This window comes from Silurus meridionalis, chromosome 7 (genome assembly GCF_014805685.1).
Source record: "Silurus meridionalis isolate SWU-2019-XX chromosome 7, ASM1480568v1, whole genome shotgun sequence".
Taxonomy (NCBI): domain Eukaryota; kingdom Metazoa; phylum Chordata; class Actinopteri; order Siluriformes; family Siluridae; genus Silurus; species Silurus meridionalis.
In genome coordinates, this window is record NC_060890.1 from 5147906 (window position 1) to 5166473 (window position 18568).

Here is an 18568-nt window from a genome sequence, read left to right on the forward strand (position 1 = left end):
CTTGAAGACACGCTTATATATATATATATATATATATATATATATATATATATATATATATATATATATATATATATATATATATATATATAAATCGTAAGTAAAACCATAGTAACTCTGGGACCATCTGTATATATATATATATATATATATATATATATATATATATATATATATATATATATACACAAACAATGATTTTCCAGGACCCTGGCACTACACAAAACAACATAGAGCTACATAACAGAACACAGGTCATAAAGTGCAAAAGACAACATGAGACAGTGTAGGCCAGATACACAAAACACAAAATAGCGCTGAGCAATAAACCTACTGTATTGTGTTATACAGTACAATGTGCAAAAGAGAACTTTATACATGTACACTCTTGTGTTCTCAAGTAACTTATAACTCTAAGTTATTTTGTGTTATGTAGCTCTATGTTGTTTTATGTAGTGCCAGGGTCCTGGAACAACTTTGTCTCTTTCTTGTTCTCTGTCTCTGTCTCTCTCTCTCTCTCTCTCTCTCTCTCTCTCTCTCTCTCTCTCTCTCTCTCTCTCTCTCTCTCTCTCTCTCTCTTTATATATAGCAGTCATGTAGATGTGCAAAACAGCATGTAAACAGTTATACAGTTTTAAGAAAATAAAAATGGGTGGTGCTTAAGACATGGATGTGTGAAACGAAATGAGTATGAGTGTGTATTTGAGTTCAGATTTGTAGCAGTAACACCCAGTTGAGTGCGTGTACACACAATTTCAGTGCGTGTGTGCATATAAGTTTCAGTTCCAGATCAGTTCTGTGTGTTGTGAGTTTCCAAACCAGGCAGTGATGCAGCTGTTCAAGATGCTCTCAATGGACTTAGACTTATGTATATGCAATTGTGATACTCAAATCTGCCCAGAGCTTTTTAGTAGTTCCTTAAAAAAAAACATCAATGTATAAAAAGCAATGAATGCGATGTTTGTGTTAGCAAAGTTCCTATACCAATTAATTAAATGATTAAATGTTACATGGTGTTCCTGAAAATATTGAGTATTTGGTGACGTCTCCTTATTTGCAAGGTCCCAATGATCAAATGCCTAGTCTACAAAAAAGGCCTTAGACTGGTGTATTGTCTTGAGTGATCTGCATGTAAATGAGATGCATGTCTTTTACTCTGGCTTGGTTACACTCTTTCTATGAAACAGACCCTGTAGAAGATTCTACGGTTGTTGAATATATGAATTTATCTATATTAGTTGGTTAACATTTGTTTATACAGTTTCATACCCAATATCTGGTGGTTAGATTTTCTTTCTGTAACTATAAAAACTATATTAAAACCCATCCTGCATTTATAAGGTAGTAAATCAAGATAGAACTGGCTTTTTTTGGTGAAATGATTTAGGAGTCACTTTTGGGGGTGCAGCAAAAATTGCAACGTGTTAAACTTGTGAAAGTGCCCCTGGAGCTGAGCGTGGTCATTCTGGGTGCTTCCACTAGGGGGCAAAATAGATTAATAAATGCAGGAATAAAAAGTTATTAAATGAATGACATAATGAGATGTTAGATTTCATTAGCTAAAAAAGTTATATATGATTCTAAAAAAAAATATTTTCTAATGAATACATTGGCTTTTAAAAGGTGAACTTTGTAGGCAAGGTAATGCAGGTTTAAAAAAAAACATAATTTGGAAACTTCTTGGTAATAAATTCAAGTGGGTTTCTGTATTAAGAGTAAATCATTAGGTAGGTTTGGAGTTTATTTATTTTTTTCTCTTCCTGGATGAAACCAAACAGTCCAGACACACACACACACACACACACACACAAACAAACACCCACACTGGAAGCGCAGCTGCGTTTGTGCCCAGGTGATGAAGGGGTTAAGTTCATGCGCTCCTGGTGCGCAACACTCCCTGCTGATCAGCTTCCCAAACCCGACTACCTGTTTTCCACACATAGCATCAGCATAAGAGCATCTGTCTGTCGTCTTACGAGGATTGCAGTCGAAGAATATTCATTGTTGCAAGGAAAGGAAAGGAAAGGAAAGGAAGAAAACAAACAAACACCTGTTGCACGGTAGGCGTTTGGCACTTTCTCTGCTCTAAAAGATGGAAAGCGAATCCAGGTGAATCAGGAAACGCCTTTTGGTTTTCATTTGGTTCTCTTTCTTTCAGGCCCTGAAACTCCAAAAAGGTTTCGTGGCAGCAAAATGAGTACTTCTTCGCGTTTAAATCACTTTTGAGTTGAGTTTGTATCGCGGACACACACACACACACACATATATACACACAAGAAAACAAACAAACAAACAAACAAACAAACAACTACATGATATACTACCTGACGCACAAGTAGTAGATATGCGATGATGTGGTTTAATGCAGTATTCTGATGTAGATGAGCATTTATGACGTCATAATACTCCCGGCGATGAATACAGCCTGTTTGTTTTAGTGTTAGTTATAGCTTCTTCTTTTTTTTTTTTCTCACAATTTTGACTTTGACAGCAAAACCGTAATTCCCATCATTTCATGGATATAAATAAAGAGAAGTGGAAAAAGGGACAGTGTTAAACCTCACCCCACCCTAGCTCTTTTGAAGAGAAGAAAAAAAAAGATCTCAAGGCCCCTCTTTTGGAAGTCTGCCACTGAAGTTCTTCATGGTCTCCATGGCAATTGGAGGTCCAAATATGGCACAGTCCAAGTGCATCGGGCTTCAGGCCAGCGTATGCTAATGTAGGCTCTCGGTTTAGTCCATCACCGGAACCTGTGTTTGACTCATGTCTTGTGTGTTTTGTGTGTTGCTATTGGGAGGTTCTGCCCTACATAATGCACACAAAACATCTGTGACTTCATTGTGCGTGACTCTGTGATTCACGGGAATGCATGTGATATGTGTGAAGGCATAAATGATTAGGGAGTTCATAGAAAGATACAGTATATGTGATTTAAAATAAAGCATATACACCTTAATTATGGTTGTACAGATGTTTTTTGGTGTGTCAAGCAGGTTAGACATTATGGCATTGTAATTTCTATGCACTTTTGCAATGATGCAGCGTATGGATATGCTGTATGATGTATTCTAAATGACTATGACATGGCTTTTACATTTTATAATCCAAAAGATTTTGTTAAATTTGTTCTAAATATTAATATATGAAATTCAGAGTCACTAGAACCAGGATCCCGACCTAACAATGACATGAAGGAATGACACATTTGACCCTTAAGTTCATTCTTTTTTACGGGGGAAATCGTTTTACTCGACTTCAACACTAAGATCACTCATAGCTATGTGGAAAAGGGAAGATAGAGTGAAGGCTTTGTGCCATGAGCCGAACACTTATGTAACGTTTCGATTTGTGGGTGAGAGATCTATGTGTAAATACAGTAAGGCTGACAGTATGTTTTACAAAGTGAAATGGTGTGATTTTGGGAGTTTGCACTAATGCTGTTTTTGATTACGCAACACTCCGGCATATTTTTAGCACTTTAGCTTTTCACAGAGTCAAGTTAGTTTCATAACATGACTGCAAAAGTAACATATCGGAAATGTGATTGCGTCCATTAGGAAACTGCCAACCCTAAACCTGTAAACTTTTCACGGTTTCTGTAAGATGTTTGCACATTCTTGTGAATTCCTAAAAAATAATGCTTGCATGTTAATTCAGATCACAGTATCCAGAAGGACCTTCTATCTTGAATGCACTTGAGAACATTTTATGATGGCATGATGTGCCAATTTGTTCTATGAAGGTAGAATTTGCACACAGCTGTCTGGGTGCATCTGAAGCTTCTGCAACGTGGAGTGTTAGAAATGTGGCAGAACTGCTCTGACTGGTACTGTGTGTGCATATGTGTGTGTGTGTGTGTTTGTGTATATAAGTATAGTCTGCATGTGTGTGTACAGCGGAGGTATAGCTTTTGTTTACACATTGGATAATTGATCTCAATTATTACTAGGTAGAATTCTGTACAAAGCACTTTCAGTGTCAATTCCATGTTTAATTGTTAGTCACAAATTCTTTCAGCAAAACTACTGGTTCTATTATAAGTGAAATTTGTAGTTTTAATAGTGCATTTAAATCTTAAATAAGAATCTGACATACAATTTCACCTATGGTTCATCTGAGTTATCTGAAGCCTACAGTTTTGCACCACCCTACAGTTCAGAATTCTCCTAAACAAACATTGAAGCAACAGGCAGTAATTTGTTTTGTATCTAAATGTCAAATGGAAAAATGAGACTATGCCAAAAAGGTGACAGGAATAGAATATCACATTAAAAAAATGTGCTCAGGGGCACAGTTGTCTAAATGTTCTCCTGATTTTCAATTCCTGGAATATTTTTCCTGCCTGTGTTTAGATCCCAAACAAAAGAAAAATGTATGTGCTGCTAAACAATTGGAATGTTTCATTGCACCTGTATTGTATTTCAATTCATAGTTAACAACTAGCGATGGGTCCTTTATGAATTATTTGTTTATTTTAAACAAGTCTTTAATGTGACACAGAAGAACAAGTCATCTCAAAAAGTGATTTGTTCATTTTTCTTTTGGAAGCGCAAAAGCAAATCATCAGAAAACCTCCATAGGTTATGTACAGGAAACAGTATTGAGTAGTTTATCTTTTGACTCTTCTAGTCCGAGTCGTTCGTTCTTTTGTCAGGTGACTCCTATAGATGCTATGCAGTTATAGGTACATACAGTATATAAACTCTTGGAACTATAGTCAAAGTTGGGGTATGTAGACATGTTGGGGAGGATTGCCCAGGATTAGAAGCATCGTGAGGCTGGGATTCGAACTCGTCTGAGTCAAAGAATGCCGTGATCACTAAGCTACCACTAGGATTATAGATCATACCATTATGAATGACTAGTAGGTGTGGTGAATGGGTGGAAGTGCTTATGTCACACTGAGCCTTTGCGGTTTATTAGCTACTGACTTTTTTCTAGACTGGGTGGATTTGTACTTAAAGTTCACTGTTTCTCATGCAAGTGGTTTGTGACCTTTTCCCTGGATTTCAGGCATAATGTTGTGTACAAATCCTGTTGTCATTCATGCATGGTGATAAAGAGCCAAGTAAGGAGTGTGTTTTGGGAAATGCTAAATAAGTCCAGGGCTAAAACTCGAGTATTTTTTTTTTTATTTCTCATAATTTTAGCTTTATTTCTCACAATTCCGACTTTATTTATCATAATTCTGACTTTATTTCTTTCGAATCCGACTTTTTTTAGCCAATCGGCCACACTCTGTAGTGTCAGAAAGCGTTACACTTTGGAAACCCAATAGAATTGCATGGTATCAAACTAAGCCATGGAGAGAACCCTGTCCAACAATCAGCTGGCCTTGTTCATACATCAACAGTCTCAAACTTCAGGCCGACAACATGGTTACCGGTGAATGCATCAGAAATTTGAGATGTTTACAATAAATAAAGTCAGAATTGCGAGAAATAAAATCAGAATAACGAGAAATAAAGTCTGCCCAATTCCAAGTTTTTTTCTCGCAATTCCGAGTAATTTTTTTTCTCACAAGGAGAAGATTCAGGCCAAAGAAAACTTCATTTCAAACAAAAAAAATTAAGAAAACACTGTATAGTGCGTTTACCCTTTTTGAAATCATTGAATTAGATTTTTATAATTCTATTTATTGTTGTTTATTTATAATTTTTTTTTATTTGTGTATTTGCATTTTAATGTAATAAAGCAATTAAATGCGTTAAATTGGTTTAGTTTTTGGAGATATTCTTGTATGCAATTTCAGCAATAAAAATGTATATTATTCTAAAAAGTAAACAAATTACATGTTCATTGTAAGAGACCCGTCTTATTTTCTATTGTGTAATTAGTATTGCTCTTTAATAAAGAAAAAGTACCTTAAGTATTCGAATCCAATTATTTTCTAAAATAATCGATAGCTGCAGCCCTAAATAAGTCATATCACCATTCGGACCGAATGTGAAACACCGCTAAAGATTGTGATTGTGATTTAAGATGCACAAACAGCATGCTCACATGGTTTCTACATTTATCAAGAAATAACCAGTTCCCATTGCGTTGATGTGTAATGTATTGAGCTGCCAACTGGAAACTATGAGCTATGATCATAAAAACATGTCTGTCTTTAATTTTGTAGGTCTTATCAAATAATTTGAATGTAGTGCCAATATTTGAGTTGAACTAAAGAACAAAAAATCTTAGAAGGTTATGTTTATGTGCAGTGTATCAGCTGACTGATTGTATTAGTTGTATTGCCAGCCTTTTTTGGGTGACTCCTCATCTCTGCTGCTGAATTCTCAACTATAATAGGTAGCAGTGATTATGCTGTGTGATTTGGATTATGGTTTACAGTTTAATCACATTATCCTGAGCATGTCTGCATTTTTTTAATGTTGAGATTCTTTGCCGTAAACATAGATATGTTCGGTTGGGTATGGTTTCGAATTGAGTGCGAAATTGCTGTAAACAATGCTGTCGCCATGTATGTTGAATGTGCTTACATAATATCCGTTTCCAGTTCCTGTGTGCTCGCTTCCTTGTTTCAGATGGTACTTGGTGGGTTTAAGTTGACCCACCCTGCGTGTCCTGTATAGCTGTGCTATTCAAAACAGGCTGTGATGTCAGCCATACTGTAGGAGAAATATTTTACATACTCTGTTTGACACACGTTCTTCTCACGAGCTTATCCTGATTTGCATTTCAGGAAATATTCACTTCTGACAGATAGAGTTTGGACACAGGTTTCTGTTCTCATTTGAAATTTCATCTCATGCCTTTGAGGAATTTTGCCAAAACTAAACTTCAATCCCATGTAGACAGGGCACATTTCTATCTCCTGCTTGATAATTAAGACTTCTTTTATACCCATGGCAGACATCACTGTATAAATTATTCTATTATGCCCCATGCACATGCAGTGCTCTAAATCAGATCTTTAGCATTCTGTGAGTTAATCCAGATTCCAGGCCATGCTTGATGATATAACATTAGGGGGGGGAGTTTAGTCAATAGTGCTTCTGTGCAAGAAAGAGAGACTGGGTAAATGTGTGTGGTGTGATTGGGTCCTTGTCTGCCCTGTCAGGCCCTATTCCATTTAAACAAGTAATTCGATTGAGTAAGAAGTTGCATGCTTTTTTAAATTAGTCTATAGTTAATTTATAACAATTTTTAATTCTTTGTCATATATCAGAATAAAAGCATGAAAGTTTAAAATTCTTTTCCTTAATCAGATTTTTATGGGTTTGTCAGTTTTTTCTACTTCTATTTGTTAAATTAGATCTTTTTTTTTTTTTTTAGTTCTCAGTGTGTACATCAGAGCATTCCAAACATTTTTCAATGAAGAACCAAAAACAGACTTGATTAAGGGCAGTGGAGCCGAATCAACCTTGCTTTATACCAAATATTATATTATAATTTTATTTCCCATAATTCCTTTGATTTATCATTTATAATATTTAAAAATGATTAAATAGAAAATACGATCTGCTTATCTAATCTATTATTATTATTATTATTATTATTATTATTATTATTATTATTATATTTAAAAAATGTTTCAGTTAAATGAGAAACAATACAATTTATAGTACAGAACAGTTCAGTGCCTTCTACATTGTAGCTTAGTGGTTAAGGTATTAGCCTTTGGCTTGGAAGCCCCTTTGGGCCCCTGGGCAGGGTCCTTATCCCTTCAGATGCTTAGTTGTATGAATTAGATCAAATGTACTGCAAGTCGCTCTGGAGAAGGGTGTCTGCCAAATATTGTAAATGTATATAGCTAATAAGAGACATGAAACAGGTTCTTGTTTTTCCAATTTATTTTTTGTCTCCTTTTTTTTCTTTCCTATATGGCATGGCGGGACAAATCAAAGGTCAGTGTAGACCAAAAGACCTGGCCTTTATCAGCTGTCAGTTGGCGGTGGTCTCATGTAACCGCAGTGCAATGCATACAGCCGAACCTATACAGGGTAAAGGGTATCAGATAATGTTTATGTTCATTGAGCATTTAGATGGGAAAATACTTGTGCCCATTGAATGTGTGTCGGTTCAAGACAGGCTGGTTGGAGTATTTTAGAAACTGCTGATCCTTTCACACACATTGTGGCATATACAGAATGGGCTGAAATCCATCAAGGCTTCTCTGTGTGTTTATATGTGTGAATGCATTTATACAGTGATGGTGTATTAATAATGTTCATCTTTGTATTATGTACTTTTAGTACATTTTGTTCCTCTGCCATTTTAAAACTAGATGCCTCTTGAGAACTGACTTCATTAAGCAGATCTCCTGAGGTTCGACTGGCAGTTTTAAAAATGTGCTTGTACAGTATTACACATATTATTATCCGGTAGGTAAAATGACTGCGACTTACTTAAACAAAAAAACAAACTACTGATTAAAGTCATTCGTAATCTACAAAAGGACGATTTTTTAAAGAATTGCTGAACGCCGAATCCTTGAGCCACCGTAGGACACGCATTTGTTTAACTGAATATGCAAGGGAGGATGTTCAGTTGTCTTGGTATCAGAAGCACTGAACTCTATGGAAGTGAGGTCATGTAGGATGAGACTATCGAGCTGAAGATTTGAATAACAAACTAGACATACACAAGGAAGCCATTTTTTTTTACCCACACCTGGCTGATGCACAGAGGCATGATTTTAAAGCAAATTCGACACACAGGGAAAAAAAACTATATACAGTAAAAGTATCATTGTGCTTCTTGAACAGAATAAAATAAAAATAAATAAAAGTAATAATAAAGTATACACCTGAATAAAATGGGAAAGTGGTAATAAATTAATATTAGTATGATCTTGACAGTTTGCACAAATGCTACCATTTACAGTTCTGGTCGATGCTAAACTGCATTTCATTCATGTGCACCTATCGCTTCTTCGATCTATCTATCTATCAGCATGTCGCCATTTTTAATTAGCTATGGGGAAGATTGCCATAGAACCAACAGAGGCAAATTTATTACAGCTAATATAGAACATGTCGAGCACTTGGCTATTTTTTAGCATCATCTTCCTGGTAACAACCTGCTCTGCTGCAAAGGAAGTGTGTGCCTGTGTTGTGTGTGTTGGGTACACCCACGCAGACATTTTCACCCTCAGAGCTAATAGAAGGAAACTGTTCAGCAATGTACACTCTTTATCCTGACTATTGTTCCTTCTTTGACCATTTACATGCATACGCATATCAACGTGGAATCTCTAAGTATTAGCTATAAACTGTCTCATGTCAGTTCCAAAATTTTACATGGAAATGTTGGCAGGTATTGTTCAAAATTATACAGTAATGTTAACTGATGTTTTTTTTTTTTTACTAAAGCATGCAATTCAAAGCACAATGAACAAAATATTTCGCATTCGACAAACATTTTAACAGTAAAGAGCCTTTGATAAATCACTGAGAGGGTGTAAGGAAATAGAAGTGTGAAATTCAAAGATGTTGAGGTGAATATTTAAGTACTGTGTATTAGCAGGACCCTGCTGACTTGTAGACTGAGTGCGAGTACGAAAATGCAACACTAAACGTAATTTGCATCTCTGTAGGCAGGCATTCTCTTCCGATCCCAGGATGCTTTCTTTAGCACTGACAGGAAGAGAGTGTCTAATAACATTCCTCTACCCTGGTTTATCAATATATATATATAGTTGTTTCGTTCGTTCAGCTTAGTTTACCAAAGTTCACCCATTCCTCTAACACTGCCTCATCTCTCACTTTCTCGCTCTGTCTCACTCTCGCAGTTTTCCCCCTCCCCCCACTCAACACAGAGCAAGCACTTCTCTTTTCCTCTGTCTGCCGAAAGACCGAACACGCAGCGTTCTGAAGATGCTAGTGTTTTAATATTTGTTGATTACATGTTCGCTTTGGATCCCCTTGCTGTCCTGGTACAAGCCATCAGGAGCTTTGCCTCGTGACAGTTTACAGCTTTCAGAACAGAACCATGGTGGATTGTTACTCCAAGGTTCGGCTGAATTGCCGTCCCAAAACCGCAATGGCCTTCTCTCTGCATCCCCAGGTAGGCTTGAATTTCCAGAAGACGACCAGATTGTTCTATTTAGGTACACATATGAGCTGCATTGGGTCAAGGATCAAACTAAACACAAGATGCTGTGATAAGAGATATAGTGTTTTTCTTAACGTTTTTGAAACCACAGTTTTGAGAAAACTGCTTGTGTATACACACAGACACGCTTCATTAAAGGTCAGGTTCATTGTAATCACACTGTTTAGCAAAACGGTGTTGTCTATAGCCTAATATTGAAAAGTGTGTTGAAATTAGGGCTTGTTTATGCAGTTCATGGCAAGTCTATACTCTTCCTGTTTCAGAAAACGCCTAGGTGTGATATGCCCAAAGTGTTAAAAGTGCTTATGGTAGAAATGAGTAAGATTCATTCGAGAGTCTTGTGTGTTTGTCCTATAAAACATTTTCCAGTCAACAGCACATAAAGTGTATAGTAGTCAAGGGCTAATGCTGTTATACTGTTTTGTCTGCTTTATTCAAAGTGTACACTGAGCATTAATGTGTGTTTTATAGAAAGAAAGAGACCCAAAGTTTACAATCCCAAGTTACAGTTGCTTGACACAAAACGATATGTTATATATTTGTGTCCCACCAGTCTTATTCCCCCAATCTGCCATTCTTCTTCACTATCTAACTCCCTGCCACCTCTCTCGCTCTTATTAATTCGCTTATTCTTCTGTCTCTCATTCTGTTAGCCTACTTCTAAAGTGACATATGCAGGGTATATCCATGTCTCTGTTGGCTCAACACATTCAGCTCATCTAATTTTATCCTCAAAAAGGTGGCACGCATTCTGGGAATTCAATATGTCCCCTAAGAACTTATTTTCTTGTACTCTCTCTCTCTCTCTCTCTCTCTCTCTCTCTCTCTCTCCCTCTCTATTTTTGTCCTATCTCTTTCCTGCATTCATCTTTTGTATACAATTATTATACTGTATACAGTAGCCTGATGAGGAGAGATCACATGAGGAACATCTCAGCTCAAGCTTATTGGAATAACTCCAGAAAATATTTTATACACACACACACACACACACACACACACACATTCTGCAGTGTTGCATTGTTCCAAATAATTCTGTAAATTAGTGGACATCTATACAAACCTCCTAAGATAATGGCCATTTGATAGACTTAAACTTTCTCATTGATCGATAAATGTTTGTTTAAATTAGAATTTTTTTTATGTTTGACCAGATTCATATCCCACACCTGTCCTGGAACAAGCATTTATGGTTAAAAAAACATCGCTGCGGGACGTGTAGATAGAATTTCACTGTGCTGTAAAGTATACATGACAAGACTTAAAACAGTTTTCATTCTTAATTAAATTGCAATATAAAATGCTGTGTGCAGAAATCCACTAAATACCAAAGGCCTCATAACTAACTCTTTCTTTCCTTCTTTCTCTTCTTTGTCTCGCTCTATCTATCTATCTATCTATCTATCTATCTATCTATCTATCTATCTATCTATCTATCTATCTATCTATCTATATATATATATATATATCTATATCTATATCTATATATATATATTTTATCACTCTTTCAGAAATTCCCACATAAAAGAGTTGTGTGGCCCCGGAAATCTCTCTTAGGGATAGAGGTGAGCTGAGAAATAAATCAGCCTAAGACATTGGGTTTAAGGCATGTATAATTCCTAATGTCTTGCTGGGCTCGCATTTATTTTTTTGTGAGACTAAATAATTTGTATATTCCAAAGATGTTAAATGTTCGTCTAATGCTGCTCTCAGACCCAAAATACCAATTTCAAAGTGTTGGACATTGATGGGAAACAGGCATTAGGACTATTGCTATTAAAAAAGATGCCCTGTGAGTATAACAGATAAGCATTTTAGCCATTTTGTGATATAGGGCTGATTGGAGCAACTTTTTATATAGACTATGGTTCTCCCTGAAGAAAGTTCTTGGCTGTTGACACGCTGTTTTAATGAGCTATTTGTTTTTCTGACAACTGACCCATAGTATGTGAATTTGGTATTGTTGTTTTGGCACAAAAACAAATGAAATAAAAGCCAGAATTTGATCACACAATATAAATAAATGTTGATTTAAGCAACTTTTTAAAAAAATCTATCATTTACAGGTACTTGGGTACTTGTGATTAAAAGATACGGGTTGTTTCATTTAAAAGGATGCATTTACAACATAAAAATTACATCAAAGTCTAGAAAAAATATGTACAATTAAATACAATACTGATCCAGTGTTCCAGAGTCTAGTGTCTGCACTATTACAAAAACTAAGCTCAGATGAGAATAAGTGTGTGTGTGTGTGTGTGTGTGTGTGTGTGTGTGTGTGTGTGTGTGTGTGTGTGTGTGTGTGTGTGTGTGTGTGTGTGTGTGTGTGTGTTTTTTTTTTTTGTCATTTTTTGATACGCAAACATACGATATATAATTGACCTTAATTCCTGGGAAATCCCTCCCTGTAAACTAAGAACTTCTTTAAGAAAATTAAGAGTGTAATTTTACACTTTCTTTCTATGCTATTGCCATGTGATGTGTCATAAACCTTGTATTATATTATAACTGGTAAAGTATGGGTCTCTGGACTGGTCCTTTTATTTGCACTGTGCATCTGTGTCGAAACATGTGGCTGTCCCCGAATAGGACATGCGAGTAGGTTGTGGTGGTTTTATTCTCAGCGTGTTTTATTTCCTCTGTTTAGAGGAAGAGACTTTTTTTTTTTTAGCATACATCATTTGACTAAACAAACATTGTTACCTCAAAGCTTGAACACAGGAAAGAAAATAGTGGTGTGGGTGCCTTTGTTTGTATCTTGCAAAACGGCATGAAGCACTGTATTTGTTCTAAGCAGAGACATATTTGCAAAAAGAATTGTGAGACTGACATATTAAAATATGGTTTTTCACTCATTGATTCATGTCTGCCAGGTTGAGGATGATGACTTAACGGCTGTGTATGTGAACCTGCCCAGGGCACGTCAGAGCATCGGCAGCTTGCCTTCCGCTTCTGCTTGGGGCATTTCAGAATCTCCCGAACTCCATGACAGTCTCCTTCTAGGTTCTAAGGGATGGGAGATCCACACTGACGAGGACAGTGGAAAAGAGTATTACTATCACCCTAGCACAGGCCGTAGCACCTGGGATTATCCACTTAGCCCATCAATGGAGTCTGAAGTGGGTACTAAGGAGCTTCCTGTCTCCCCAAATCTATCCCTTTCTCCAGCCTGTTCACCCACAGATGGAGCAAGATGGACCTCGGACTGGGAGAAGGTGCTGGATGAGAAAAGTGGTAGACACTATTTTTTTAACCCTATCTCTGGACAGAGTTCCTGGGACCCACCAGATGACCTGATGACTCCTCCTCTGTCTGGCAACAATCTTAAAGGAGGAGCACGGGTAGAGGAAGCACACACAGATATTGAAACTACTCAAATTTTTTTCAGGCCATGCATAAGCTACTGGAGCATAAAATGAAATGTTTTGAAGCCCTAGTTAAGCACTGTCAGGCTCATTTTTAGCACGTCAGCAAATGAATATCGAAACAGGATTTGAAATCTAGTAACCAATAAAATACATGGAGTATCATTTAAACTATTTGCAATTAGTTACAGATCAAATTTGTATATTTAAGAATACGCTAAAGCAAAAACAATTGGCCTATGATAATTATATTGCTCTAATTTGAGGCTCAATCTGGTAAAAAACAAAAACAAAACTGCGTTTATAATAAAACTCGAACTAACATTTACTTAAAATCAATATCCAATATCCCAGTCTTTGACTACTGACAATGCTTTATATTACCTTTCTACATCTGATCCGTTATTAGCCCCCTCTCCCCGAGGAAGACTACCCTGCTGTAGAAGATTTTCCTGCAACTTTCAACCAAGAGGAGGGTTTCTCTTTTGCCGGTTCTTCAGAATACTCGTTGGCCCATGTGAAAAAAACTTTAATTCCCAGAGCATGTCTAGACCGCAGTGCTCCTGCAGGCTGGACACTGAACGTTCACCCTGATGGAGTCTGGGTTTTCACCAATGACCAAACACAGGAGCAGGTAGTGCATGCTTAGGCTTTTATTAGAAATTGTACACACCCATGTCTGAGTTAAGCATTTTCTTTCTAAATTTTTATATTTGCATAACATAATGATAACATTAATCTTTGTATGAACAGTGGATCAAGTCCTTGGATGACCGGGGACAGACATACTACTACCTGAAAGATGGCTCCAAGTCTGAGTGGAACTTACCTGAAGTAAGTGAAAACTTTTATCATAAAATTAATAGCAGTTTTTTAATACTTTCATTTTTTGTTTCATGTCTATATTTATATTCAAATGTATTTATAAAACAAAATCAATGGTTTGGCCTTAAATTAAGAGAAACTTAAGTAATCCAAGTTCACCTGGGTGACTGAGGGGTTTCTGGGACCTCACCTGTGCACAAAACATTATGAATTAACACAGCTGAAATTATATACAGGTAATCGTCGACTTACGACCTATGCAACTTACGACCACAATCAAAATGGTGTAGAGATGATACAAATGGCATAAAATAAACAAAGAAAATGATGATATATACAGTATAACAATAATGAAAGAAAATTATGATGAAATACTACTTAAAGATTTTTATAACATCATTTTACAACACTGTACATATAGCCTACTCTACTTACGACCAAATTGTGTTACGGCCGGTCTGTCGGAACCAGTCGTGGTCGTAAGTCGACGACTACCTGTAGTTAACATTACAGCTTTAAAGATAAATATTCTGTAGTTTTAATTTTAGCAGTATTCTCACACAGGTTTAGTATTTATTTAATTAAATTAAGCAAAAATGACTTGTATTAATTAAAACTATCCATTAAATCTATTTTGAAATTCTATTCTATTCTATTTTAGAATTTAGAATTCATTCAAAAGCTTTTAGTGAAAAAGAGTAGTCAAAATACAATACTGTGAATAAAACATGTAGATAAGCAGAAAGCTTAACATGCAAGTACAGAAGGTTAATGATCAAAAATACGCCAAATGCAACCAGTAATTGGTTGTTTAATAACTTATATAGATAATTTATTGAAAGTATACACAATATGATGATCAAAACTGGACTGAATTGAATTTACAACACATTTACAGAAATTAGGAGACAGTCTTATTCGAAGCAACATACAACTGAGTGGTTGATGTTTAAGGGCCTTGCTCAAGGGCCTAGCAATGGCAGCTTGGTGGTGCTGGGATTTGAACTTGTGACTTTCCCATCTATAGCCCAATGCCATAACCACAGAGCTTCCACCTCCCTTTCCCAATTTGTGAACAATTGCATGAATGTGGGTATGCATGGTGCATTAAAGAAATCTGGCATCTTATTCGAGGTGATCGCTGCCTCTTGACCAGTTTTCCCAGGATATCTGCCTGATCCCAGGGTAAAGCATTTACATAAGGTGGACAAATGATTATATTAGATACTCTCGCTGTATTGTCTTTTAATCCTAACATTTGGATGTGATCAAACCCATTCTTACCAAACACCTCCGATGCAGCACTGCAAATTATAAAAGGATTTGCTCATTGACTCTTCAATTAATGGTTATAATCATGTTTTATTTTCTATTAGGCAGAAGTATCAATGCAGTGTAAATTTCATTCTGTTTCCTTTATCAAATGATTGCAATAAAATCTTTTCCCTCCCGCTTAGCTTTCTACAGGTTTGAGACAGTGCCAACTGGGAAATGGCATGACAGGGGAGCAGGATGGATTTGGAATGATGAGAACCTGGAGGAATAGCACTGGATCTCAGGATGAGGTGCTCACACACAACATACACACACACACACACACACACACAAACTTTACTTTTTCCTGTTCATTTACACAATATAGGCTTCAGCTGTGTGAATGAGCAGTTTGATATTTTAAGCTAAGATCAACTAAGATTAGTTTCCCTAAATTAGCATTTCTTGTTTTGTTTTTTTTGTAAACCAAGATATAATGAAAAGAAAGAAAGAAATGTATTAAACAAGTTTTTAATACACTGATTTTAATTGCACTTCACATTTTGAGTAACACTAGATGTGAGTAAATCAACAAACAATTTTGTAACTGGCTTTTTCTCCATGACAGAAACTTCCTTCAAGTCATCACAGGAATGCTTCAGATAGTGATATGTCCGGTTCCCCAGAAATTCTGCATAATGTAAGTGACTGACCTGACATTAGGGTTGTACGATATGTATATCGTCTACGATAATATCGTAATTGTTGTTTTAATGCTATGCGATTATCATTATATATATATATATATATATATATATATATATATATATATATATATATATATATAACACACCTGCATGAATACATTACGTGGTAAAATGTAGTATGTTAGAGACGTGCACATCTAGAGTGCGTTCTTTCACTGCATGATTCAGTACATTGATATCATTTTATATAGTTAATCAGTAAATGCCATTTATTTCCATAAATCAACTATTAATATATATTATAACATATATTTTATTTATAATTTATTATAAAATTGATATCACATTATATAATAAAATACTGATTTAATTTGCTCTCTTGAAAATTAAAGTAAATAGATAAGTAAATATGAGTGTGTGTGTATGTATATATATATATATATATATATATATATATATATATATACGCACGCACGCACGCACGCACGCACACACACAGTGGTTACGTTTCAAAACCAATTGCGATAAACGAAAAACCGCGATAAAAATCTATCACAATGAAAAGAAATGAACACTTTAAATATATCAGTCTGTGTGTGATGAATCTATATAATATACGAGTTTTACTTTTTGTACTAAATGAATAAAATACATAATTGTGAAATGCACGTGTGTGTGTGTGTGTGTGTGTGTGTGTGTGTGTGTGTGTGTGTGTGTGTGTGTGTGTGTGTGTATGTATATGTGTATATATGTGTGTAATATATATACACACACACACACACACACACACACACACACACACTGGCGATCAAAATTAGAGAACAATTTATAAACAATTGAACAATTCTGAAATAATGTCATCTTCACTGCTCAACAGTTGAAGGAGTTTTTGTCCTGTCTATACCATGCTACCAGAACACCTTTTCCACAAATTAACTGTGGCATTTCCAAAAAAAACATCATTTTGCAGAAAACACACTGATCAAAATTAGAGAACAACAATGATTGTAGCATGGAAAAAGATTACAACAACATTTTCTGAAGGTTACAACAGTCAGCAATTAGTAGGAAGTGTACAGGCCTCTGCTCTGAATGACATCAGCACATCTGCGGCCACAGGACTGCACTAGTCTCTCACACTGCTCTGGTGTGATTTTGGTCCACTCTTCTTCCAGTCTCCTCCACAGTTCGGTGACTGTAGTGGGTTTCTTGGCCATAACTTTGTCGCCAAGTATTTTCCAGAGGTTCTGTATTGGGTTGAGATCAGGACTCTGGGCAGGCCATGTCATTATTTCAATGTTTTCAGTTTCAAGGAACTGCTTTACCCATTTTGCTGTGTGACATGGAGCGTTGTCCTGCATGAACACTGCGGGCTGATTGAGTGATGAACGCAGGGAAGGATCCATATGTTGTTGAAGAAGGTTCTGATAAACATTTGCATTCACTCTGCCATGTAGCTGTATAAGAGGCCCAACTCCTGCTGCAGAAAACATGCCCCAAACCATGACACTTCCTCCTCCACTTTTCACTTTTTTACACACTTTGGGTTCAGTCTTTCTCCAGTTTGTCGCCGAACATAATGTTTCCCATCTGACCCAAATAAATTAAACTTGCTTTTATCACTGAAGTGAACTTTGGACCAGTTCTCCTCTGTCCACACAACATGCTCCTCAGCAAAGCTTAGTCTAGCCTTTTGATTCTTTCTGCTAATGAGAGGTTTGGTCACTGCAGAGTGGGCTTTCAGTCCAAATGCTCTTAAACGTCGAGACACTGTATGACGAGACAAATCCTTACCCTGTTCAGCGCTGAACTGGTGAGCAATTCCAGCTGCAATGTGGTAACGATTGCCTATTGAGATCCTCCACAGTATCCTGTCCTCTCTTGTATTTGTCTTCCATGGACGACCAGCCTTCTTGGCGAACTTGAATGAGTTTGTGATGTTGTAAAGATTCAATATTCTTGGAATCACAGATTTGGAACGACCAACTTGTCTTGCTATGGCTGATATGGTCATCCCTTTGGCCTTCATCTGGACAACCTGCTGCCGGAGGCTTTCAGTCACTTTAGAACGGCCCACCATCTTGCAGAGTCAGTGAAACTGGAAGTTAGGCTGCAAGTTAAATAGGGGTTGACAGATAATCAAGGAAATTAGCACCAGGTACCAGATTAACACCAATAACTGGGAGGTATCTGAAACTGTTCTCTAATTTTGATCAGTGTGTTTTCTGGAAAATAATGTTTTTTTTTTTTTTTTATGTCTTAGTTATTTTGTGGAAAAAGTGTTCTGGTAGCATGGTATAGACAGGACAAAAACTCCCCCAACTGTTGAGCAGTGAAGATGACATTATTTCA

The 18568-nt window shown here is 36.4% G+C and overlaps 1 protein-coding gene across 4 annotated transcripts in view; it reads left to right on the top strand.

Annotated features, from left to right (window-relative positions):
• Positions 1-18568, top strand: part of arhgap27 (Rho GTPase activating protein 27) — a 30194-nt gene that overhangs the window by 4977 nt on the left and 6649 nt on the right. For 3 of the 4 annotated variants that reach the window (XM_046853804.1, XM_046853802.1, XM_046853805.1), the window contains exons 3-7: positions 12939-13406; positions 13840-14064; positions 14184-14264; positions 15713-15820; positions 16138-16209. In XM_046853804.1, the coding sequence (XP_046709760.1) occupies positions 12939-13406; positions 13840-14064; positions 14184-14264; positions 15713-15820; positions 16138-16209 (954 nt within the window). Of the gene's footprint in view, positions 1-9627; positions 10018-12938; positions 13407-13839; positions 14065-14183; positions 14265-15712; positions 15821-16137; positions 16210-18568 lie in introns of those variants that run through there. The other variant, XM_046853806.1, reaches the window with a different exon arrangement.